Source organism: Tamandua tetradactyla, chromosome 13, assembly GCF_023851605.1.
Source record: "Tamandua tetradactyla isolate mTamTet1 chromosome 13, mTamTet1.pri, whole genome shotgun sequence".
NCBI classification, from domain to species: Eukaryota; Metazoa; Chordata; class Mammalia; order Pilosa; family Myrmecophagidae; genus Tamandua; species Tamandua tetradactyla.
This window is the reverse complement of record NC_135339.1, coordinates 59,484,029-59,510,411: the sequence shown is the minus strand read 5'-3', so window position 1 is coordinate 59,510,411 and position 26,383 is coordinate 59,484,029. Positions and strand designations below refer to the sequence as shown.

General features: G+C 36.4%; 1 protein-coding gene across 3 annotated transcripts in view; it reads right to left on the bottom strand.

The window, feature by feature from the left end:
- R3HCC1L (R3H domain and coiled-coil containing 1 like) overlaps positions 1–26,383 on the bottom strand; it is a 300,427-nt gene that overhangs the window by 198,380 nt on the left and 75,664 nt on the right. For all 3 annotated transcript variants that reach the window (XM_077125695.1, XM_077125693.1, XM_077125694.1), the window contains exon 3: positions 13,342–15,155. In XM_077125695.1, the coding sequence (XP_076981810.1) occupies positions 13,342–15,141 (1,800 nt within the window). In that variant the 5' untranslated portion in view covers positions 15,142–15,155. The remainder of the gene's footprint in view (positions 1–13,341; positions 15,156–26,383) is intronic.

The window sequence follows — 26,383 nt, the reverse complement described above, 5'->3', positions numbered from 1 at the left end:
TGACATGTCTCCACCCATTTGGAGTTTCTGGAGTCCTATAAAAGAGGAAACATTTCGGAGAATGAAAGAGACTCAGAGGGAGTACAACAGAATGACATAGCCACGAGAAACAGAGTCCACCAGCCAGCGACCTTTGGAGATGAAGAAGGAAAATGTTCCCCAGGGAGCTTCATGAAACAGAAAGCCAGGAGAAGAAGCTAGCAGATGATGCCGTGTTCACCACATGCCCTTCCAGATGAGAGAGGAACCCTGACTGTGTTTACCATGTGCCTTTCCACTTGAGAGAGAAACCCTGTACAGCCTTCTTGAACTAAGGTATCTTCCCATGCATGCCTTAGATTGGCCATTTCTATAGACTTGTTTTAACTGGGACATTTTCTCGGCCTTAGAACTGTGAACTAGCAACTTATTAAATTTCCCCTTTTAAAAGCCATTCTGTTTCTGGTATATTGCATTCTGGCAGCTAGCAAACTAGAACACTAATATCCAACAAATTAGACTTCAAATGTAAAACAGTTAAAAGAGAAAAAGAAGGACACTATATATTAATAAAAGGAACAATTCAACAAGAAGACATAACAATCATAAATATTTATGCACCAAGCCAGAATGCTCCAAAATACTTGAAGCAAACACTGAAAAGAGAAATAGAAACATCTACCATCTACCATAACAGCTGGAGACTTTAATTCCCTGAGTTCATCAATGGACAGAACATCTAGACAGAGGATCGATAATGAAACAGAGAATTTGAATAATACAATAAATGAGCTAGACTTAACTGACATTTATAGAACATTACACCCCACAACAGCAGATACACCTTTTACCCAAGTGCTCATGGATCATTCTCAAGGATAGACCATATGCTGGGTCAGAAAGCAAGTCTCAATAAATTAAAAAGATTGAAATCATATAAAACACTTTCTCAGATCATAGAGGAAGGAAGTTGGAAATCAATAATAGGCTGAGGGCCAGAAAATTCACAAATATGTGGAGGCTCAACAGCACACTCTTAACCAATCAGTGGTCGTGGAAAAAATTACAAGAGAAATCAGTAAATATCTCAAGGCAAATGAAAATGAAAACACAACATATCAAAATCTATGGGACGCAGCAAAGGCAGTGCTAAGAGGGAAATTTACTGCCCTCAATGCCTATAATCAAAAAAGAAGAAAGAGCAAAAATTGAGGAATTAACTGTCCACTTGGAAGAGCTAGAGAAAGAACAGCAAACTAACCCCAAAGCAAGAAAAAGGAAAGAAATAACAAAGATCAGAGCAGAATTAAATGAAATTGAGAACATGAAAACAATCGAGAAAATCAACAAAACCAGACGTTGGTTCTATGAGAAAATCAATAAGATTGATGGACCCTTGGCGAGGTTGACAAAAAGAAGAAGAGAGAGGATGCAAATAAATAAAATCAGAAATGGAAAAGGAGACATAACCAGAGCCTGCAGAAATAAAGGAAGTAATGAGAGGATACTATGAACAACTTTATGCTAATAAACTGACAATGTAGATGAAATGGACAACTTCCTAGAAATGCATGAACAACCAGCATTGACTCAAGAAGAAACAGTCAACCTCAACAAACCAATCACAAGTAAAGAAACTGAATGAGTCATTAAGAAGCTCCCCAAAAAGAAAAGTCCAGGACCAGTGTGCTTCACATGTGAATTCTACCAAGTATTCAAGAAAGTATTAGTACCAATCCTGCTCAAACTCTTCAAAAAACTTGAAGAGGAGGGAAGGCTCACTAACTCACTCTCTGAAGCCAACATCCCCCTCATTCCAAAGCCAGACAAAGATACTACAAAAAAAGAAAATTACCCACCAGTCTCTCTAATGAATATAGGTAGGGGGCCAAGATGGCGGCTTAGCAATGTCCACGTTTTAGTTCGTCCTCCAGAACAACTACTAAATAGCCAGAAACAGTACAGAACAGTTCCTGGAGCCACAGCAGTGACCGGACACACAGCGTACCCCAGTCTGGAACAGGTGGACTGGCTGTGAGCCTCCCCAGAACCATGAGTTCCCCAAGGCGCATGCCCCTCCCCCACAGGCTGCTTCCCAGAGGGGAAAGGAAAGAGACTTTAACAGCAGCAGGGGCTGAGCCCAACCAAACACCAATTGTGACATTAATTAACAAATTCTGATTACTAAAAATAGGCCCCCAGCTCAGGTGAACCTGGTCAAAGCGGAGGTCCTCACTGGGCTAACGGAAAAAGATAAAAAGAAAGCAAACTGAGGTTTTTGTGGCTGTGTTTCTACAAAGGCTTGACTGCCTTTGGATACAGCGGGAGGACTTCTCAGGCTGCAACTGCCCCAGGCACAGGCAGAAACAAGCTCTTGGCTTCCCCAGGGAAGCCTGTGCCTTCCCCAGGGGACGGGTGAAGCCCAACTCAGATGGAATCCCTCCCTCAAGGAATTCAGACCAGAGCTTGGTAATTTGAAGTTGTTAAAACCAGCCTAAAACTTCTCCTCTGTCTCCACCACGCCCACACCAAGGAGAGTCTGCCAAAGTTAAAGGTACCACATCATCTTAAGCAGGTGGGACCTGCAGGCAGACAAGTGCCACATACTGGGCAGGATAAGAAAAACAGAGTCCAGAGACTTCACAGGAAAGTCTTTCAACCTGCTGGGTCTCACCCTCAGGGAAGACCAACGCAAGTGACTCCTTCCCCCGACAGGAGGCCAGTTTGGTCTGGGAAAACCCAGCTGGGGTCTATAATACCTATATAGACCCTCCTAAGGGGTGGGGGTGGGGGGGAGGCACCATACAAGCAGGGCAAGAAACAAGAAAGCAAGAACTGAAAAATTCTCTTCTGTTAAACAAACCTAAGCTAGAGGTCCAGATAGAGCTGAAAGCTGAATGTTAAAGAACAGAGAGACAACAAATTCACCCAGCAAGAAAACCCTAGGTAAAAGAAGTGAAAACAATCTCCAGAATAAACTAATTAAGGTAATTAAATGTCTAGATGCCAGCAAAAAATAACAAATCACACCAAGAAAATTGAAGCTATGGCCCAGTCAAAGGAACAAACCAACAATTCAAATGAGATACAGGAGCTGAAACAATTAATTCAGAATATATGAACAGACATAGAAAACCTCATCAAAAACAAAATCAATGAATTGAGAGAGGATATGAAGAAGGCAAGGAATGAACAAAAAGAAATGGAAAGTCTGAAAAAACAAATCACAGAACTTATGGGAATGAAAGGCACAGTAGAAGAAATGAGAAAAACAATGGAAACCTACAATGGTAGATTTCGAGAGGCAGAGGATAGGAATGAACTGGAGGACAGAACATCTGAAATCTGACAAGAAACAGAAACTATAGGGAAAAAAATGGAAAAATATGAGCAGGGACTCAGGAAATTGAATGATAATATGAAGCACACGAATATAGTATTGTGGGTGTCCCAGAAGGAGAAGAGAAGGGAAAAGGAGGAGAAAAACTAATGGACGAAATTATCACTGAAAATTTCCAAACTCTTATGAAAGACTTAAAATTACAGATCTAATGAAATAGATGCAAAAATCCTCAACAAAATACTTGTAAATCGAATCCAGCAGCACATTAAAAGAATTATACACCATGACCAAGTAGGATTCATCCCAGGTATGCAAGGATAGTTCAACATAAGAAAATCAATTATAATGAAACAGACCATATCAACAAATCAAAGCAGAAAAAACACATGATCATGATGATTGAAGCAGAAATGGCATTTGTTAAAGTTCAACATCCTTTCTTGCTGAAAACACTTCAAAGGATAGGAATAGAAGGGAACTTCCTTAACCATGATAAAGGGAATATATGAAAAACCCATAGCTAACATCATCCTCAATGGGGAAAAACTGAAAACTATCCCCCTAAGATCAGGAACAAAACAAGGATGTCCACTATCACCATTGTTACTCAACACTGTGTTGGATGTTGCAGCCAGAGCAATTAGACAAGAAAAAGAAATGCAAGGCATCAAAATTAGAAAGGAAGAGGTAAAACTCTGTTTACAGATGATACGATCCTATATGCTGAAACCAAAAAAAAAAATCCACAGCAAAATTACTAGACCTAATAAATAAGTGCAGCAAAGTGGCAGGTTACAAGAGCAACACTCAAAAATCTGTAGTCTTTCTATACAACTATTAATGAACAATCTGAGGGCAAAATCAAGAAAAAATCCATTTACAATTGCAACCGAAAGAATCAAATATTTAGGAACAAATTAAACTAAAGATACAAAAGACCTATACAAAGAAAACTACAAGAAATTGCTAAAAGAAATCACAGAAGACCGAAATAAATGGAAGGGCATACCGTGTTCATGGACTGGAAGACAAAAAATAGTTAAGATGTCAATTCTACCTAAACTGATTTATAGATTCAATGCAATACCAATTAAAATCCCAAAAATACTTTTCAAAAATAGAAAAAACCAATAACCAAATTTATCTAGAAAGGCAGGGTGCCCCCAATAGCTAAAAATACCCTGAGAAAGAAAAATGAAGTCGGAGGTCTCATGCTACCTGACCTTAAGGTGTATTACGAAGCTACAGTAGTCAAAACAGCATGGTACTGGCATAAAAACTGATATACTAACCTATGGAATTGAACAGAGTGTTCAGATATAGACCCTCTCATGTATCGACAACTGATCTTTGATAAGTGGTCAAGCCAAGTGGTCATCTTTGATGAGTGTTCAAGCCAGTTCACCTGCAACAGAACAGTCTCTTCAATAAATGGTGGCTACAGAACTGGATATCCACATGCAAAAGATGAAAGAGGATCCATATCTCACTCCCTATACAAGAAGTAACCCAAAATGGATCAAAGACCTAAACATTAGATCTAAGACCATAAAACTTTCAGAAGAAAATGTAGGGAAATATCTTATAAATCTTATGTAGGAGGGAGTTTCCTAGATGTTACACCCAAAAAACAAGCACTGAAGAAAGAAATAAATGGGAACTCCTCAAAATTAAACACTTTTGTGCATCAAAGAAAGTAAAAAGACAGTCTACACAATAGGAGACAATATTTGGAAATGATATATCAGATAAAGATCTGGTATCCAGAATATAGAAAAAGATTGTTCCATTAAACAACAAAAAGACAGACAACCCAATTACAAAATGGACAAAAAGACATGAACAGACACTGCTCCGAAGAGGAAACACAAATGATCAAAAGGCACATGAAAAAATGCTCAACTTCAATGCTATTAGGGAAATGCAAATCAAAACCACAATGAGATATCATCTCACACCCACCAGAATGGCCATTATCATTAAAACAGAAAACAACAAGTGCTAGAGAGTACCTGGAGAAAAAGGCACACATCCACTTTTGCTGGGAATGTCAAATGGTACAACGAAGGCAGTGGAAGGCAGTTCAGCAGTTCCTTAGGAAGCTAAGTATAGGACTGCCATATGACCTGGCATTACCATTACTAGGTATCTACTCAGAGGACATGAGGGCAAGGACACAAATAGATATTTGCACACCAATGTTTATAGCAGCATTATTTACAATTGCCAAGAAATGAAAACAAGCCCAAATGTCCATCAACATGAGTGGCTAAACAAGCTGTGGTATGTACGTACAATGGAATACTATGCAGCTGTAAGACAGAATAAAGTTATGAAGTATGTAAGAACATGGATGGACCTTAAGGACATCATGCTGAGTGAGATTAGTCAGAAACAAAAGGACAAATACTGTATGGTCTCACTGATACGAACTGACATTAGTGAATGAACTTGGAGAATTTCAGTTGGGAACAGAGATCATCACGAGATAGAAATAAGGTAGATACTGGGTAACTGGAGCCAAAGGGATACAGATTGTGCAACAAGACTGATTATAAAAATTCACAACACTGAATAAAGCTGAATGTGAGAATGATAGAGGGAGGAGGCCTGGGGGCACAAATGAAATCAGAAGGAAAGATAGACAATAAAAACTGAGATAGTTTACTATAGGAATGCCTAGTGTATAATGACAGTGACTAAATGCACAAATTTAAAAATGTTTTTGCATGAGGAAGAACAAAGGAATGTCATTACCGCAGGGTGTTGAGAACAGATGGTAATTAATATTTTAAAACTTTAACTTTTGTGTGATTCTAAAACAAAAAATGTTAATTTGGTACAAAATTTGTATTCTGACAAGTGCATTTCCTAATATAACTTATGTGGACAGCTTAATTGAACACCATATTACAGTGAACCTTGACTAGGGCATGAGATTTCATAGGATTGTCCAGAGTGATGCCCTAATAAATCCCAGAGTGATTTGAACAGTGAATAAAAATGTATTTGAAAAGTCCCCTTGTGGGAATGGTGAGAAAGGGGGAAAATTCAACTTCCTCAAGTGGAGAATTCTTGATATTCTCACAAGCAGTGGAGGCAACCAAAGCAACAGGCTGGGCCCCCAATCCTGGGGTTTGTACATATGAAGCTTAACCCTGCGAAGGCTAGGCTAAGCCTACTTAAAATTAGGCCTAAGAGTCACCTCCAAGAGAACCTCTTTGTTGCTCAGATGTGGCCTCTCTCTCTCAGCCAACATGAGAAGCAAACTTCCTTTTTTGCTTCTCCCCCCCTCTCTATTGTGGGACATGATTCCCAGGGGTGTGGGCCTTCCTGGCAACATGGCACAGAAATCCTAGCATAAACTGGAACTCAGCATCAAAGGATTGAGAAAACCTTCTCGACCAAAAGAAGGAAGAGCAAAGTGAGGCAAAATTAAGTGCCAATGGCTGAGAGATTCCAAACAGCATCGAGACGTTATCCTGGAAGTTATTCTTATACATTATATAGATATCACCTTTTTAGTTAAGGTATAATGGAGAGGCTGGAGGGAACTGCCTGAAAATGTAGAGCTGTGTTCCACTAGCCACATTTCTTGAAGATGATTGTATAATGATATAGCTTTCGCAGTGTGACTGTGTGATTATGAAAACCTTCTGTCTGATGCTCCTTTTATCTACCTTACTGACAGACAAGTAAAACATATGGATTAAAATTAAATAAATAATACGGGGAACGAATGTTAAAATAAATTCAGTAGATTGAAATACCGGTGATCAATGAAAGGGGGGGTATTTGGTATGGTATGTATGAATCTTTTTCTGTTTCCTTTTTATTTCTTTTTCTGAATTGATGCAAATATTCTAAGAAATGATCATGATGATGAATATACAACTATGTGATGATATTGTGAGTTATTGATAATATATCAAGAATGGAAAGATCATATGGTAAGAATGTTCGTGTTTGTATGTTGTTATGTTTAATAAATAAATAAATAAAATATAAATGGATTAAATTCTTCAGTCAAAAGCAGAGATTGGTAGAATGAACCAAAAAGTATGAACCAACTACATGTTGGCTGCAAGACATCTTAAATTCAAAAATTCAAGTAGGTTGAAAAGAAACAGATACTATGGATAGAAAAAATATATACCATGCAAGTAGTAACCAAAAAATAGTTGGGGTGGCTATACTAGTAGCACAAATAAAACAGACACTAAATAAAAAAAAACAGTTACCAGAGACAAAGGCAGTCACACTGACATCAGAAGGGACCAAGTGAATCTCCTGAACTGGCATGGACCTGATCTTATTCACACAGCATAGAAAGATTAATATGGTAGACTTTGACATTCTGAGAAATGCTGTAAAGATTCCCTGAATAGTAAAATCATGGCAATATATTAAATTTACAGGAAGAGGAAGAAAGAAAGACAGGGAGACATATCTATGTATCTTCTTCTTTCCAGCATGACTGAAAGAACTAGATAGAGAGATACCATTGCAGTAGAAAAGGACTAAACTAGCCTGGAATAGTAAAAAACCAAGTCAAGCAAGGAGATGCCAGAAGTTTGAATCTTCCCAAATTAGTACCAACAGCTTATCTCATGTACAGCTATGGTAATCAGTGACAATGGCTATTCATGAGATCTAAAAAAAAATTGCCAAGCACACAAACTGGGATTTATTGCTATTCTATTTTTTGCTTGATTTCTCTAGTCCCTGACTTGCTTTTTCCTTATGTTTTCTTTAGCTACCTAAAATCCTCCATCACACCCAAATCTGTTCCCTATTTCCAAAAGTTTTCCTTGTTTTCTACTTTAAAGACTATAAGCCCTTGTCTATCTTTCCCTCTTAGCAACAAGAAACAGACAGAAACTTCTAGCCTTCAAACTGCACATTGGCTAAAGAAGTGAGTCAATCTTGACCCAGGTTGGCTTTATAAAAGTATGATCCATCATCTGAAGGATCAGAAATTTAGTCTTGGTACTTTAAGCCCGTTATCCATTAGGTCTGGGCATCTCTTTGGCTTTCCTTTAACAATCTCAGTCTTTGGCAATCTATGCAAATGATCTTCTGTATTAAGTTTGCTGATTAGCACTTAATTCCCTCCGTCCAAAATTGAGACCTAACTGCAAACCTGTATCTCCCAGATACCCCAACCCTATCTAAATTTTTCACAACAAAAAACAAATTTGAATTTACCTACATTTAGATTGCTGGCTATCTATGGTTGGGTCACTCTTTCCCTCCTTCCCAAATCCCAGAAGCAAAGTATCTACCATGCTTTCAGGTATTTTTTTATACAAATTAAATTAATTCAAATCAAAGTGTATATGAGATTTAATTCTTCCAAAGGTATGTCTGCATCTTTAACCAAGCTTTTTAAACTCAAATTAATCTTCAGTTTGGAGATATAGTCTTTTTTTTCCTCTGGAAAGAACTAGTGAACTCTGGTTCTTTGTCAACCTTTCCACTCCTTGCTACTGTTACTAAACAGGGAATAACAAAATGGAATGAACATGATTTCTAAATGTTTTGTTAGTTAATTTTTTTTAATTAATAAAAAAAAAATGGAATGAACATTACAAGTCATAACACTATCCCCATACCAATCTGTCCTAAACCCACATATCACATCTCATGAAGCTTAATAAAACAAAAGCACTGCCAGGGACAGAACAAAGCGCATTAGAAATATTTTAAGTTTCAGACAAGAATTCTTAAATGAAAGCTTCCCTTGTACCAACAATATAGGCCCAGAACCATTTACCTTTCTTTAGTTGAAAAGGCAGCAAAAAATTAAAATGCTACTGGCTTGAATAAAAAAACAATAAGCAACAAATCTAACAGAGCTCAGAAGGGAGGAGATTCTTAGTTTCAGGAGTCACTCGGTTAAAAAGAAAGCAAAAAAACTATGAGTAAAGTTAATCTTCGTAATCTACTTACTGTTTCTCCTTTCTGGATGAACCAGAGATCTAATTATTTACCATCCACTAATGGACTGGACAATAAACAGAGTATATAATTCAATCAGATTATTCATTGGATATCTTTAGTGAATGCCTTAAATATACACCAGCTGGAAGGTAAGCCTATAAATCTCCATTTAGGCAGTCCATAACATGTTAATTCAAACATTTTTATAAAAATATGAAGCAAAAATCCAATAAGAATATGCTGGAACTAATAAAAGAAACTATGAAAATAGAGACAGGTGTGATTACAAAAATCGCAAAGACAGGTATTTAGGAACACAGAACAATATAGTAGGGGTAGGAATTATAATCTTTTTTTAACTTCTATATGGCCTCATCTACATGAAACATTATCAATTAGTTCAGCCTTCAGTGATCTAATTCTCATTTGAAACCACTGTCTGTAGCACTCATTAAACAAATATAGTCTCCCAGGACATCTATAAAATGGTTGTTTTATATTAACTACTCTTCGATAGTCATACAACTATCTAGTCACATACTGACATCTTGTTCCTCCAACTAAAATGTAAGCAACTTTAGAGGAGAGAAGAAAGCTGGCATTACTATGCTGTTAACATAGTAAATGATAAAAATAACTAGCATATATCTAGTTGTTTGCTATTTATATTCAAACCAAGTGTTCAATATTTTCTATTTAATTGAAAAGTAATAGGGTACGAACTGTTAACTGTGCCTCTACACAACACGATATGAAGGCCTTTGTTCTCACTGAATTTCATATGTATGTTTAAGTGACTGGATAATTATTTTTTCCCTTCTATATCTGTGTTTTCCACTTAAAAATACAAAGAATTTTGCAAAAGACTATAGGAAAACAGAGCATGTTAATATGAAGTAGCACACGTAGGGAAGGAAGATAGATGGGAATGAGTGGTGTTCTTTTTCTTCCCTTATCTGTGGTTATACATTGCGGGTACTCTTCTATAACAAAATGACTTTCCAAATGGAAGGCCTCAAATTCCTAAAATACAGTACAGATCTACCTTAGTATTTAACCCCTATTTAAAAACTCAAATCAAGGCTAGAAATGGCCAATGAAGGGGTCAGATACCAGTATCTATCAACATCAATGTTACATTGCTGGCATTCCACTAACCCTCCTACAAATAGGTCTCTTGATCTGTTCAGGAAGCAGCAGGGGTTATGGAAGTATTTTTTACACAATAATTCCTGTATTTTTGCCCCAAAATCAGAGGGCTGTCAAGCCAACATGCTCTCCTTTATCAATTATTACCTTATGTTTCCAAGTATATCAGAACTGTAGGAGTTTGTGTGAAATCTTGGGGACTCCTAAAGGGTTGTAGTTCTAAGAGCTCAATAATTATCTACCTAAGCTCTCAACTCCCCTCAGGTAGTTTTAAAGGTTCAGCAGGAAATTCCTTCATGTACTAATGGCTGCCACACCCTGCTCTACCACATACCTTCCTGGCTATTAGAGGCAGAGTTTATCTTCATATGTCAAGTCACTAAAACAAAGAAACAAACCAACTAGGAAAACTGCCAAAAATCTTAGTTTGGAAAGTTTCCAAGGTAGGAAGGCACTCTGGCTTGGCATTTAATTAATATGTTCGGAGCAATATAAATAATAAATTGAGAGCAACAGTCACTAGAGGGCTATTAATGTTTTTGGATTTGTGACATCTTTTAATAACATTATTATTATAACATCTTCTAAAAACACAAAGCACAAGAGACAATCATAGTTTGGAGACTACCATATCTGCATTCTCAATCCATCTCCCTCCTTCCTGCTCTCATCTGTCCATATCTCTCAGCACAGACCCTACTCCCTCCAAAATACCTCCAAAGACATTCAACACAACACCCAGGCTCTGATGTCTTAAGCTTAGAACACAACATACTCCTTGTAATTCTGTTTTCTTGTCCTTTCCAACTTTACTTCACGCCAGCTTCTTCTTTACTATATTATTATGCTCCTCAAAATACCAAGTGATTGCCTAAATTCTTTTGCACCTATTCTGAACAGTGTTAAGATCTGAAAAACAAAATTGCGTACTTGAATCTCCCTCCTCCCAATACCAAAGACATAGTTCCATACTCCCACAGAGAATCCCAGTTGCAGCAGCAATGATGTTTTGAAAGCCCTATATCCATTCAATAAATATTTACTAAGCACTTGCATGTGTAAAAGATTCTGTGCCATGCCCTTCTTTTGTAGGAAGAAGAGAAAAAGGACTTCTCCTTCTATACATTCCTGTGCTCTTTACCTTTTGTCAATTCCTGGGAACACTGAGTATTTTCTTAGACTAAGGCCTTTTCCCAATGCCTTGATCCTTAGTAACTTCTCTAGATTCATCTAACTTCCCCTATTGTTAGTATCTCTTAACCTCATTTGGATCTCACACCTTGCTAAACAGTGCTTTCCTAACATATGCTGACAGCCATCTGTAGTTTCCCTATCTTTAGCAGTGGTACTCATGTGTATCAGAATCACCTGAAAAACTTGCAACTATATAGACTGCTGGGCCGAAGAATTTGCATTTCTAACAAGTTCCCACGTGGTATTCATATTGCTGATGCAGGGACCATATTTTGTGAATGACTGTCCTTCAGAATATGATAAAAATTACGAAAAAATGCACATACACATAAAATTTTGCAATCGGTTTCAATGGATATATGAATGCCCACTCACAGAAACCCTATGCTCTTTATTTCTTTTTAAAGAATGTGACAGTGTTTCCTGGCATGACAGTAGGAAATGCTAATGATGGTACAAGGAAACACTGGTGCAAACACCTCCTAAGAATGAGGTGGAATAGCCTGGTATTGGAAGGTCAGCTCTGTCCAATGGGCTGCTCTCTGAAGTCTTATGTGGTCCTTCACGTGCATGCAATCATTTTTATACACCTGTGGTTTAATTCTCAGAAGCAAAAGACTCATCACTTAGTATTTAAAAGGATCCTAGAGGGCGGGCCATGGTGGCTCAGCAGGCAAGAATGCTTGCCTGCCCTGCCAGAGGACCCGGATTTGATTCCCGGTGCCTGCCCATGTTTAAAAAAAAAGGATCCTAGAAATCCATAAATGAAACTCATTATTTTATAGATGAGAACACGGTCTGGTGAAAAGAACAAAAACTGTAGATTAAGACAGAACTAAACTGAAATCCTGATCCTGCCTTTCCTAAAGATGAACCACTGAGCTTCAATTTCTTCACTAATTAAAATTAGGGATCTTACAGTGAAATAATTTTTTCCTTCCAGGCAACAGTTAAGTGAATCTCCTATAAGGAATGAAAGAGGTAATGATTTTTTCTAGTAAGTACCAATGGGTCTTACTTGTAATAAATTTAAGAGTATTTCATTTACTAAGAAATTTTAATCTTGGACATAGTATCTAAACTTATTTTAAAAGACTGTATTAAACAATTATTAAAGCTCCTCTAATATTTTGGATTTATAAAATCCAAAATGGCCATACTCTTATATTTTCTATATATACTAAATAATCATTATCCTTCAATTTAACTCAGCATATAAACTCCTTAAAAACAATCACACCACCTTTCATTTAAACTTCCATTCTTACCTCATTTTCTCTATAGTGTTTAGCAATATTCTAACATCTACTGGAAAAATAAAATAAATATGAAAAATAATAGTCAATTCTCTTTCCCAAAAATGGGCCCATTCTATACACACACACAAACACATATACATATATATATATATACACAGTCAACACAAAGAAATCCTTTCCAAGTTTCCCTCTGTATTTCCTCAACAGATGGTCAAAATCCATCTAATTTATCTTTAATCTATTCAGTAATATAATATCTCTTAGGACTTGGCTATTATAGACATAGCTCAATTCTATAAAAGGTCTATCAAATATTCTTTTCTCAGTCTATACTTCTATAAATTTACTGCAGGAACCTTGAAACTGAATGTAAATGCATGGATATGTACAAATGTCTAACAAGATTACTGCCAAAACCCAGCTACCCAAAATCCAAAAATTTGCTAAGCCTTAAACAATTTCATCCAAACATACCTCTTGAAGAAAACGTGGATCCAGGCAATCACCATCATCATTAAACATAGATTCCCAGCTCTCTTCAGTAGCAGCACTACCCTCCACATCAGAAGTTTCAGCTGCTTTTCGTTCCATGGATGTTTCCATAGATACTGAATCTTTATCAGAAAGTGATATCCCAAATTCTATATTCTCTGTGTCATCTTCCTCTTTTGAACTGAACTCTTCAGATGTTCTTAGTTCATGCAATACCTGTATGATATCACCAGTACAGTCCAGATCTTTGCCCAAGGTGGTATCTGAAAGTACTTCTGTCCCATTTAATATACTGAGTTCAGAGTCCAAAAAATTGTTATAATCACTACCAGCAGTCTTCTTTATAGGTAAGGAGGAATCACAATCTGACAAGTACTCTATAAATGTTTCTGTTGACTCTGTGAAACCAGATGAAATACTCTTAACACAAATATCTGAGCAAGCAGTCAGGTTGCTGAAATTTTCAGTGTCATTCTCACTCATAGCTACATGAACAGGGTCTGTGTCTGCACTCATTCCTATATATTTTGAGAAACTACCTGTGTTGCTACAGGCCTCATCAGTTCTTCTAACTGCAACTACACAAGGACTGTCCACAGTTACATGATTGGATATGACATCTACAACGTTCATCATACATGCCTTCTTGGTGATACTGTCTACACTCTTAGATCCATTATGTGTATATGTTTCATGAGCAAGGACAGCAATATCAGAAGGTTCATACTTTACATATGACTCATTAACAATGCTGTTATTCTTCTCATACTGTCTACACACTGTTGGATCAAAAATGGCATCTGTACTCTCTAATTTGCTGGCTGTAGGCATTTCATGAGAGATGTAATCCATAGTCTCAGGAATGGAATCTATACCTTTCTGATCCAAGATCAAACCTGTACTGTTGGCTACATCACCTACATTCTCAGCTTCAAAGTCTATGCAAGTTTGATCAGTGACATCATCTGGACTTCCAGGAACAGAAATACTAGTGATGCCTCCACTGCTGAGCTTCAACATTCCACTTGATGTTTGCATCCCTTGTAGTACAAATCCAGAATCAGAGCTTAATTTTACTGCTGTAATCATATTTTCAGGTTTCAATACAGAACTAAAACCTCCAGGAACCTGGGATACTACTTCTACAACTTTGGAATCGGTTTCAGTTTTGTTTTCCAAATCTTTATTTTCAAATGTTTCCACCCTTAGTGTCTGGCTATTAAAGTCACAGATATTCATATTTTGGAATGGTTTGTTCAGAACTTGAGCCTCACCAATTTCTGAAAAAGAATGTGATAGAAGCAACTTCTCATGTTCTGTTACATCTGTGGTTTCAAGCTCCAAACACTCCACCTTCTTTGTTTCAAAATGACTTTGTAAAGGTACATTAGGTATAATTTCAGGATTTGGGACTCTTTGCTGATGTCCTTGGGATAATAGTTCTTTGGATTCTGTGGTTCCCTTCCTAGTCCTATCTTTATTTTCTTCCTGAAGGCATGAGTCTTTTTTAAATTTTGTTGAGGATTTCTTTCTTTCCTTACGACTGTGCTCCTTTCCATCAGGATTAATATTTAGTCTTTGAGTCTCAAGTTTATCTCTAAAGATCTCCTTTGGGGAGAGAACGCCTTCCTTTTGTCCTTCTTTCATCATGGAGTTAGAATGACAACAGATTTTTTCATCACCTGGCTTGAGGAGTACTGCACCTCTTCTAGCTTTGGGTACATAAAGTGCCATGTCAGGCCTTCTAGCTCTAACTCTGCATCTCTCTGCTTCTTGCTGCATGGCAACACTTCAATCTGCAAGAGAAAGAGAAAATGATTCAATTACCAGAAACTAATAATTAATGCAGTCAGACGAGCAAATCACAAAGTAACCCATGAATTTTATCCAGATGTCTTCTTTCTTCATAATTCAAAAAAAAAATCTTTACTTCTACCTCCAAAGGCCTCTCTACGTTTTTAACAAGTAGTTCTATCTTAAGCCAAATTAAAAACAGATTCTTAATAGAACAGCCAGCCATCAAGTACTCACAAAATACAACTGTCTCCATATGCAAGGAGCTTAGAGATTACACTGAAGAATATATTCAAGGAAGACCAAAACACCATATGTGTGCAATACAAATACATACAAATAAATACAATGATCTTAAGAGGAACGTGAATGAGAAAAGGCAGTTAAAAACTGTACTTGCAGATCACTTCCAGTAAAGATGGAGGAGCTGGGAGCTCCAGGACTCAGTCCTCCCACCAGAACAACTACTGAACAGGCAGAGACTGACTAAAACAACTTTTTTGAAATTCCAAAGGCTAGAAGAAAACTGTTCAGCATCCAGGGAAGAGCAGGAGTAAGAAGCAGTTAAATTACGATTCTATAATGTAAATGCATACAAAGTAATGACAAATCTAGGTTTTCAGACATACAATGTACAAAAGATACAAGTGATAACAAGTACAGAAAAATGGAGAGGGGACAGAAGGGTATTGGAAAAGTATATGTGCATGCTATTGAAGTTGGTATCAAAACAAATATGATTGTTATATAGTTAGGATGTTAAATTTTAACCCAATGGAAACAACAAGGAAAACAGATGAAAATTGTATCCGGATGGAAGTGAGAAGGCACTCGATACAGTACAACACAGAAAAATGCAATATAAAAGTAGGCATTAACATAAGCAAGGGACAAAAAAGCTATAAGACTTACAGAGGCCAAATAGCACACTGACAGAAGCAAGTCCTATTATCAGCAGTGACTTTAAACTTTAACACACTACTCTCAATAATGGATAGAACATCTAGTCAGAAGATCAATAAGGAAGTTCAGGATTTGAATGATACACTAAACCAACTAGACCTAAAAAACACATATAAAGTACATCACACAACAGCAGCAGATTGCATTTTTTCCTCTGGAAACATAGGTCATTCTTCAGGATAGATCATCAGTAAAAAAAAAAAAAAAAAAAAAGTCTCAATAAATTAAAAAAATAATGAAATCAAACAATGCATGTTCTCCAGTCATAGGAGAATGAAGCTACAAGTCAACAGCAGAAAGAGAAATGGAAAATTTACAAATATGTGGAAATTAAACAACAACTCAAACAATGAAAAGGTTAAGGAGGAAATCACAAGCAAAATTAGGACCAGTTTGAGACAAATGAAAACATACCAAAACTCATGGGATGCAGCAAAGGCTGTGCTGAGAGGAAATTCATAACTCCAAATGCTTATATTAAAAAAAAAGAAAGATTTCAAATCAAAGACCTAACCTCAAGACTTGAAAGAACTAGAAGAAGAAGAGCAAACTAAACCCAGAAGTGAGAAGGAAGGAAATAACAAAGATTAGAGCAGAGATAAATGAAGCAGAGAACAAAAACAAACAAAAAAATACAGAGAATTAACAGAACCAAAAGTTGAATTTTGTAAAGATCAATAAAAGCAACAAATCTTAAGCTAGACTGACAAAGGAAAAAAGAGAGAAGATAAAAATAACAAAACTTAGAAGAAAAAGGGGGGTATTACTATTGATTCCACTAAAATAAAAAGGACTGTAAGAGGATACTACATAACCTAGATAAAAGGGACAAATTTTTAGAAACACACAAATCTTCTACACTGAATCAAGAAGAAATAGGAGATCTCAACAAACCAACTACTAGTAAAAGAATGAATCAGTAAAAGAATGACCTATGTTTCCAAAGAAAAATCCCCGGACAAGACGGCTTCACAGGGGAAGTCTACTGAACATTCCAAAAAGATTTAACTCCAATTCTGCTCAAATTCTCCCAAAAAACTGGAGAGGAGGGAATATTCCCTAATTCATTTTGAGGCCATCATCACTCTTATACCCAAGGCAAATAAAGATACCATGATGATTAAAAAAAAACTACAGAGCAATCTCTTATGAATATAGATTCAAAAATCCTCAACATACAATAGCAAACCGAATCCAACAGCATATTAAAAGAATTATACACAATGAACAAATGGGATTTATCCTTAGTATGCAAGGTTGGTTCAATTAAAAAATCAATTAATAAGAGTGCACGGGTAGTTCAGTGATTAGAATGCTCGCCTTTCATGCGGGAAACCCAGGCTCGATTACCAGACCAGATACTCCCCCCGCCAAAAAAAAATCAATTAATAAACCATATCAACAGAATGAAGAAGCCAAATGATCACCCTGAGACCGAAAAAGCATTTGATAAGAACACCTAGAACACAAGGAACAGAAGAAACTTCCTTAACAGGATAAATGGCATATATGAAAAGCCCACAGATATTATCCTACTTAATGGCAAAAGACGGAAAGCTTTCCCTCTGAGATAAGGATGTCCACTGTCGCCACTTATTCAATACTATTCTGGAAGTTTTTGCCAGAGCAATTAGGTAACAACAACAAAAAACAATAAAAGGCAACCATATTGGAAAGGAATGTAGATTTTACATATAGAAAATTCTGAAAAAATCCAAAACAAAACTCCCAGAGCTACTAAACTTAGTAAAATGGTGGGGTACAAGATCAACACCCAAAAATTTGCAGTGTTTTTATGTACAAGCAATGAACAATTGGAAGAAATCAAGAAAAAATTCCATTCACAATAGCAACAAAAAGAATCAAATATCTAGGAATAAATCTTACTGAGGATGTAAAGATACGAACAAGGGAAATGACAAAAATTGCTAATAAAAATCAAAGAAAACGTAAGGAAATATAAGGATATTCTATTCAGGGATTGGACGACTAAATCTCATTAAGATGTCAATCCTACCAAGAGCGATTTAAGATTCAGTACACTCCCAATTAAAATTTCAACATCCTTCTTTGCAGAAGTGGAAAAGCCAACCATTAAATTTAAGTAGAAGGGTAAGAAGCCCAGAAGAGCACAGCATCTAGGAAAAGAATGATGTTGGAAGACACACACTTCTCAATCTTAAAGCTTATTACAAAGCCACAGTAATCAAAACATCATGGTACTGGCACAAGAACAGATATATAGACCAATGGAACCAAACTGAAAGTTCAGAAATCAACCCTCACATTTATGAGCAACTGATTTTTGGCAAGGGGGCAAAGACCATTCAATTCGGAAAGAAAAGTCTCTTCAACAAATAGTGCTGGAAAATCTGGATCTCCATTTGCCAAAAAAAAAAAAAAAAAAGGAGGGACCTCTACACTTCACACCATAATCAAAAATCAACTCAAACTAGATCTAAGACCTTAACATAGGAGCTAGAACTATCAAACTCCTAGAAGAAAATGTAGGGAAGTGTCTTCAGGATCTTATATTAGGCAATGGTTTCTCAGACTTTACATCCAAAGCACATGCAAGGAAAGAAAAAATAGATAAATGGAACCTAATCAAAAATTTAAACTTTTGTGCCTCAGAAGTGAAAGTAAAACAACAACCTACACAATTGGAGGAAATATTTGGAAGAGTATTGGGAAGAGATGCACAGTAGCATACCATTATAATATGTTGACCAAAACACAAAATCATACACAAGCTGAAGAACACAGACCTACAATGCAATAAAATAATTAGGAAATGATAAGTTTTGGGTATATGTCTTGTTTTTCATATACTTTTGTGATAACATATATAGAACATAAAATTTGCCATTTTAAACCATTTTTACGTTTATAATTCTGTTTTTAATTACTTTTACAATATTGTGCTATCATCTTTTCATTACCCAAGACAGAAACTCTTTATCCATTAAGCAGTATCTCCCCATTTGCCCTCTCTTCAGTCCATGGTAACTTTTAATCTACTTTCTGTCTCTATAAATCTGCTTAATCCAGATATTTCATACAAACAGAATCAACAGTGTTTTTAAGATAATTTAGTAGCTTTTAACATAATTTAATAGTAAGTCTATATAACTTAATTTCTAATAATGGCTGTGTTTAAAAACCAGTTTGCAAGATTCCTAAAAATTTAACAATCAACTCAGGCCAGAAGAAGTAATTCTACTTATCAAAGCACCATACTTATGACCACTTATTCACAACAATACACATACAAAAAAGGAGAAGCATCCCCAGATTGTGTATCTTCAAGATACTACCAAAAAAAAAAAAAAAAGATATTGCCAATACACCTTAAGGTCTTGCTGTATTTTCATGATTTTTTTTTTCTTGCAACAGTAGACATGAAAGGCCTTCAATATCATGAGTAGAGGTGCCTGTCACACACAATTTTTTAAAACTTATCTTGGATCAGTAACGTTCCACCCCAGAATGAATTAACCTGAGATTTCACGTAGCCAGATGGATAAATTATACCAACTTGGGAGAGTAGTGAAGGGAGGTTGGAATTGAACCAAAAGAAAAAGCTAACTGCTGAAGGAAATGCATAAAATGTCTTTAAAGGAAGTTTAAAAACTGGGTAGGGGTGGGGAAGGACATACCTTCCAACACATATATTTACTAACAGTACTTGATATCTTCTCTCATGCATCAACACAGTTTTAACTTTTTACAACATTCTAAGTGCTTTCATTAGTCCATTTTGCTTCTTAACTGAAGAGAAGAATCAGTTATTTGGAGTACATTTTACAGCTAAAAAATTCTAGAAGGGCTAACAGTATGCAATTCTGCTCAAACTTCTATTTTCTAAAGGATAAAAATTCAGATTCCTTTATAACTGAGGGTAGTCCACTTCTAACATGTCTTTAAAATATTTTAGGTGAAATCATTTTCTTTACTGTACTTCTGAAAGACATCTGAGCACCTGTCCCACTGCTTCTACAGCTTCAAACTCCCTGTGAGATATGTAACTTCCTTTAAGTACACCTCTGACCCAACTTCATGAGAAAGTGAATTAGCACCAAACATATCAAGCTTTTACATTTTCAAAAAATAATGTTAACACTGTACCATATTTGGTATCCAACATAAATTGATCCCTCTTCAATCAACAATTAGAGAATTGGCACTTAAGTTACTCACTGGATAATTCAACCATGAATTGATTATGATCCTATATGATCAGAATATGACCCTGATCATTATTTCTTAATACATAACCAAACCACATATTTGTCTTAAATTTTTATTTGGAAATAACTTCAAACTTAGAGAAAAGTTTCAAAAATAAAAAGAGCACAATGAATATACCTGCACCTATATTCACCTACTGTTAACATCTTACCAATCTGCTTTAACATTTGCTCTATCTCTATACACAGTTTCAATTTTCCTGAACATTTTGAGGGTAATTACATTCATCATGGTCCTTGACGTCTAAATATTTCAGAGCATGGACTTCCGGAGAAGATGGCGGCTTAGTAAGACGCGCGGGTCTTAGTTCCTCCTCCAGAAAAGCAACTAAAGAAACAGAAACAATACGAAACAGCTCCCGGAGTCACGACAGAGACCAAAAAGACAGCGTACCCCATTCTGGAACAGCTGAACGGGCAGGGAAAATCTGCTGCGGTGAGATACCCGAGGGGCGCGTGTTTTCCCAGCCGGGGCGGCTGGCGACTGGGGTCCCCTCCACGCACGTGGCTCCCCGGTCTGACTGGGAACGTTGGATAGCGGGGCCCTCCCGTCACGCTTGGCGTTTCGGGCCAGCTGGGCAATTAGGACCGGCACTCTCCCAACCCGCGGCGGCCAGCGACCCCCGCCTCCACGCGCGGTTTCCCGGGCCGACTGCCGTGCAGACAGACGAGCGCCACGAGCGCCACCTACTGGGCAGGAAAAGAAAAACAGAGCCCAGAGATTTCACAGAAAAACCTTTCAACCAGCTGGGTCCCACACCCAGGGAAATCTGATCAAATGCCCAGACACCAGCAGAAAATAATGGATGACGCTCGGAAAATTGAAGATATGGCCCAGTCAAAGGAACAAACCAATAGTTCAAATGAGATACAGGAGCTGAGACAACTAATGCTGAATATACAAACAGAAATGGAAAAACTCTTCAAAAACCAAATCAATAAATTGAGGGAGGACATGAAGAAGACATGGGCTGAACAAAAAGAAGAAATAGAAAATCTGAAAAAACAAATCACAGAACTTATGGGAGTGAAGGACAAAGAAGAAAAAATGGAAAAAACAATGGATACCTACAATGGTAGATCTAAAGAGACAGAAGCTACAATTAGTGAACTGGAGGATGGAACATCTGAATTCCAAAAAGAAACAGAAACTATAGGGAAAAGAATGGAAAAACTTGAGCAGGGGATCGGGGAACTGAATGACAATATGAAGCGCACAAATATACGTGTTGTGGGTGTCCCAGAAGGAGAAGAGAAGGGAAAAGGAGGAGAAAAACTAATGGAAGAAATTATCACTGAAAATTTCCCAACTCTTATGAAAGACCTAAATTTGCAGATCCAAGAAGTGCAGCGCACCCCAAAGAGAATAGACCCAAATAGGCGTTCTCCAAGACACTTACTAGTTAGAATGTCAGAGGTCAAAGAGAAAGAGAGGATCTTGAAAGCAGCAAGAGAAAAACAATCTGTCACATACAAGGGAAACCCAATAAGACTATGTGTAGATTTCTCAGCAGAAACCATGGAAGCTAGAAGACAGTGGGATGATATATTTAAATTACTAAAAGAGAAAAACTGCCAACCAAGACTTCTATATCCAGCAAAATTGTCCTTCAAAAATGAAGGAGAAATTAAAACATTTATAGACAAAAAGTCACCGAGAGAATTTGTGACCAAGAGACCAGCTCTGCAAGAAATACTAAAGGGAGCACTAGAGTCAGATACGAAAAGACAGAAGAGAGAGGTAGGGAGTAAAGTGTAGAAAGAAGGAAAATCAGATATGATATATATAATACAAAAGCCAAAATGGTAGAGGAAAATATTATCCAAACAGTAATAATACTAAAAGTTAATGGACTGAATTTCCCAATCAAAAGACATAGAATGGCAGAATGGATTATGACCCAGCAATACCACTGCTAGGTATCTACTCAAAGGACTTAAGGGCAAAGACACAGACGGACATTTGCACACCAGTGTTTATAGCAGCATTATCTACAATTGCAAAGAGATGGAAACAGCCAAAATGTTCATCAACAGACGAGTGGCTAAACAAACTGTGGCGTATACCTACGATGGAATATTATGCAGCTTTAAGACAGACTAAACTTATGAAGCATGTAATAACATGGATGGACCTAGAGAACATTATGCTGAGTGAGTCTAGCCCAAAACTAAAGGACAAATACTGTATGGTCCCACTGATGTGAACCGACATTCGAGAATAAACTTGGAATATATCATTGGTAACAGAGTTCAGCAGGAGTTAGAAGCAGGGTAAGACAATGGGTAATTGAAGCTGAAGGGATACAGACTGTGCAACAGGACTAGATACAAAAACTCAAAAATGGACAGCACAATAATACCTAAGTGTAATGTAACTAGGTTGGAACACTGAATGAAGCTGCACCTAAAATATGTTTTTTTGTTTGTTTGTTTGTGTGTTTATATCTTTTGTTTTTGTTTTTTTTCTTTTTCCTTTTTATATATATATATTTTATTAGTATTATTATTTTAATTCTCTTCTCTATATTAACATTCTATATCTTTTTCTGCTGTTTTGCTAGTTCTTTTCCTAAATCGATGCAAATGTACTAAGAAATGATGATCATACATCTATGTGATGATACTAAGAATTACTGAGTGCATTTGTAGAATGGAATGATTTCTAAATGTTGTGTTAATTTCTTTTCTTTTGTTTGATTAATAAAAAAATTAAAAAAAAATATTTCAGAGCATGGTTCTTAAAATTCTATTACATAACCACAATAGTTATCAATATTGCAAATTTAAAATTGATATAATACTTTAGTCAATTTTGTCAGCTGACTGAAAAATGGCCTTCAAAGCATATTAACCTCTCTAAAACAGGATCCAGTCAGGTATTATTGTGGGGTTTTTTTTTTTGGCTGTTGTTGTTTTTAAATATTTTTATTGAGAAATCTTCACACACATACATTCCATACATGGTATATAATTAATGGCTCACAATATCATCACATAGTTGTGTATTCATCACCATGATCATTTTTTAGGACATTTGCATCACTCCAGAAAAAGAAACAAAAAGAAAAAACTCATACATACGTTACCCCTCACCCCTCCCTCCTACTCACTGACCACCAGTATTTCCATCTACCCAATTTATTTAACCCTTTGTCCCCACTTTTACTTATTTTTTAAACCACATTTTTTTACTCATCTGTCCACACCCTAGATAAAAGGAGCATCAGACACAAAGCTTTCACAATAACACAGTCACATTGTAAAAACTATTATCTTTATACAATCGTCTTCAAGAATCAGGCTACTGGAACACAGCTCAACAGTTTCGGGTACTTCCCTCCAGCCACTCCAATACACTATAAGCTAAAAAGGGATATCTATATAATGTGTAAGAATAACCTCAAGGATAACCTCTCAACTCTGTCTGAAATCTCTCAGCCACTGAAACTTTATTTGGTCTCATTTCTTTCTTCTCCTTTTTAGCCAAGAAGGTTTTCTCAATCCCTTGATGCTGGGTCCCAACTCGTCTGGGGATCTGTCCCACATTGCCAGAGAGATTTATACCTCTGGGAATCATGTCCGACATCAGAGGGTGGGCAGTGAGTTCACCTGCTGAGGTGGCTTAGAGAGAGAGGTCACATCTGAGCGACAAAAGAGGGTCTCCAGGGGTGACTCTTAGGCCTAATTTTAAGTTGGCTTAGCTTCTCCTTTGCAGGAATATATTTCATAGGGGCAAACACCAAGATTGAGGGCTCAGCCTATTGATTTAATTGTCCTTACTGCTTATGAGAATATCAAAAATTCTCCATATGGGGAAGTTGAATATTTCTTTCTTCCTCCCCAGCCCCCCACGGGGACTTTGCAAATACTTTTTTAATTCACTGCCCAAATTACTCTGACATGTATCAGGGCATCACACTAACCTGGACAAACCCACAAAATCTCACACCCTATTCAAGATTCCATGTACATATGGTATTCAACTAAACTGATCATACGAGTTAAATTAAGAAATACTCTCAAGTGTTGCTTTTTGCTATCATTTCTCTTTAGCCTCTTATATTCTGGAACATTTCCTCAGTCTCTCATTGTATTTTATGACATTAGCATTTCTGAAGAATCACAATGCCTACCTGCACCCCAGCCCACTTTTAATATAATGTTACTCAATTAAGGTCTGTCTGAAGTTTCCTCATAGATTAGAGGTTGTATATTCAGGGTACCACAGGTGGAGGAACATAATTTCCACTTGTCCTTCACTCATCACTTAGCCAAGATATAGTCCAATTTCTCTACTGTATACCCACTGTTTATTTTTTCCACTGCAACTAATAACTAGTCTGCAAGGCAATATTTTAAGAGCATGTAAATATCCTGTTACTCATCAAAATTTTCACCTAGATTTAGCATCAACTGATGCTTCTTATTTGATCCAATCTTCACTATGATGGTTCCAAATAACTGATTTTCCAACTCCAGCAGTCCCTCCACATTTACCAGCCTCGGCATTTTTTGAAAGCAAAAATAAACGATATATCCTAGCTTCCTACAAAAGCTAACATTCCTTAAATTTAATCTGAATGTTAAAAACCCAGCTTTCATAGTTGGTTGATACAGGACATAACCTTCTGAAAAACATCTTCTAACTTTCACAGAACCAAAGTTGAAGGTAATTATCATATAATCTAATGTCCTATTTATAAAAAGAAAGAAAACAAATACATATCTCAGGCATAATTTACATGGTCCCTTTGACAGTTATGACATAATGTGTTCCTTTCTGTTCTCCCCTTTTTTTTTTTTTCAGAAAATAAGTAATTAAGTTTGGTGTTTAAATACAATGGTTAACCCATTACCCATCCCAAATACCTGGTAATGCTTGTTTCTATGACACCTTTAAAGCCACCTGAAATTTCTCTGGGAAGAAAACAAGGCACAATAAATTCATATATGTTCATGAATAGGAATGTGAGGGCATAGGAGAAAAACATTTGCATGGAAAATGTTTAGACAATGTGTTTCATATCTATTTTCTGAAAAATATCTTTAAATTTCCACATCAACTTAAATTTGTTTAAACTATGAAATATTCTTCAGAATAAGGAAGTGTCTCAAATGTGGTGTATATTAAATTTTGACCCTGAAATCGCCTTCAAATGATATGCAATAACCATACAAGATATAAATACATAGAGTATATACTGAAATGCCAATGCAAAAATCCCAAATGCAAGGTTCAACAGTTAGACTTTTAATTCAAAATGACAGACTAACCACACAATATAAAAACCAGAAGTAGATACACATCTACATGGTAATTCATAAGGCACTTCAGATCTGTGAAAAAAAAATAGGGAACACTCAACATCAAGGCAATTGCCCTGCTATTAATTTGATTTGCCAATAATTTATTAAGGATTTTAAATATATATTAAAGTGAAATTAGTCTATTGTCTTCTCTCCTAGTATCAGGAATTATATGACTGGATTATCAAGGATGCTGCAAGACATATTATACAAATTAAAAATTTACGCATAAGGCAATTGTTTCCTGAATGTTTGGTAGAACTTAACTGTAGCATTGTCTTGGAATCATAATCATTAATGAAGATTTAAAAATAATTCATTTTCTTTAATGTAAAAGATCTACTGAGGTTACTTTCTTCCTGAGTTTGGCAAATTTGTTAATACAAAAGTTGTTAACAGCACTTTGTTTCTTCAGGTTTGCTATATAGTTGTTATTATGGCCTTTTTTGTTGTTGTTATTCTCATGTTGTTTATTTGCACTTTCTTTTTTGTCTAATCAGTGCTGCCAGAAGTCTATTCTGTATGTCTTCCAAGCACAAGATTTTGATTTTACGGATCTTCTCTACTTTTTATTTTTCTACTTCATTAATTTCTGCTCTCATCTTTATTATTTCACACCTTCTGTATTTTTTAGGATTCTATTTTTCTTTTATTAAGTTCTTGAAGCGATGACTTAATTAGCTGAATTTCCAGTCTTCTGTTGCTGG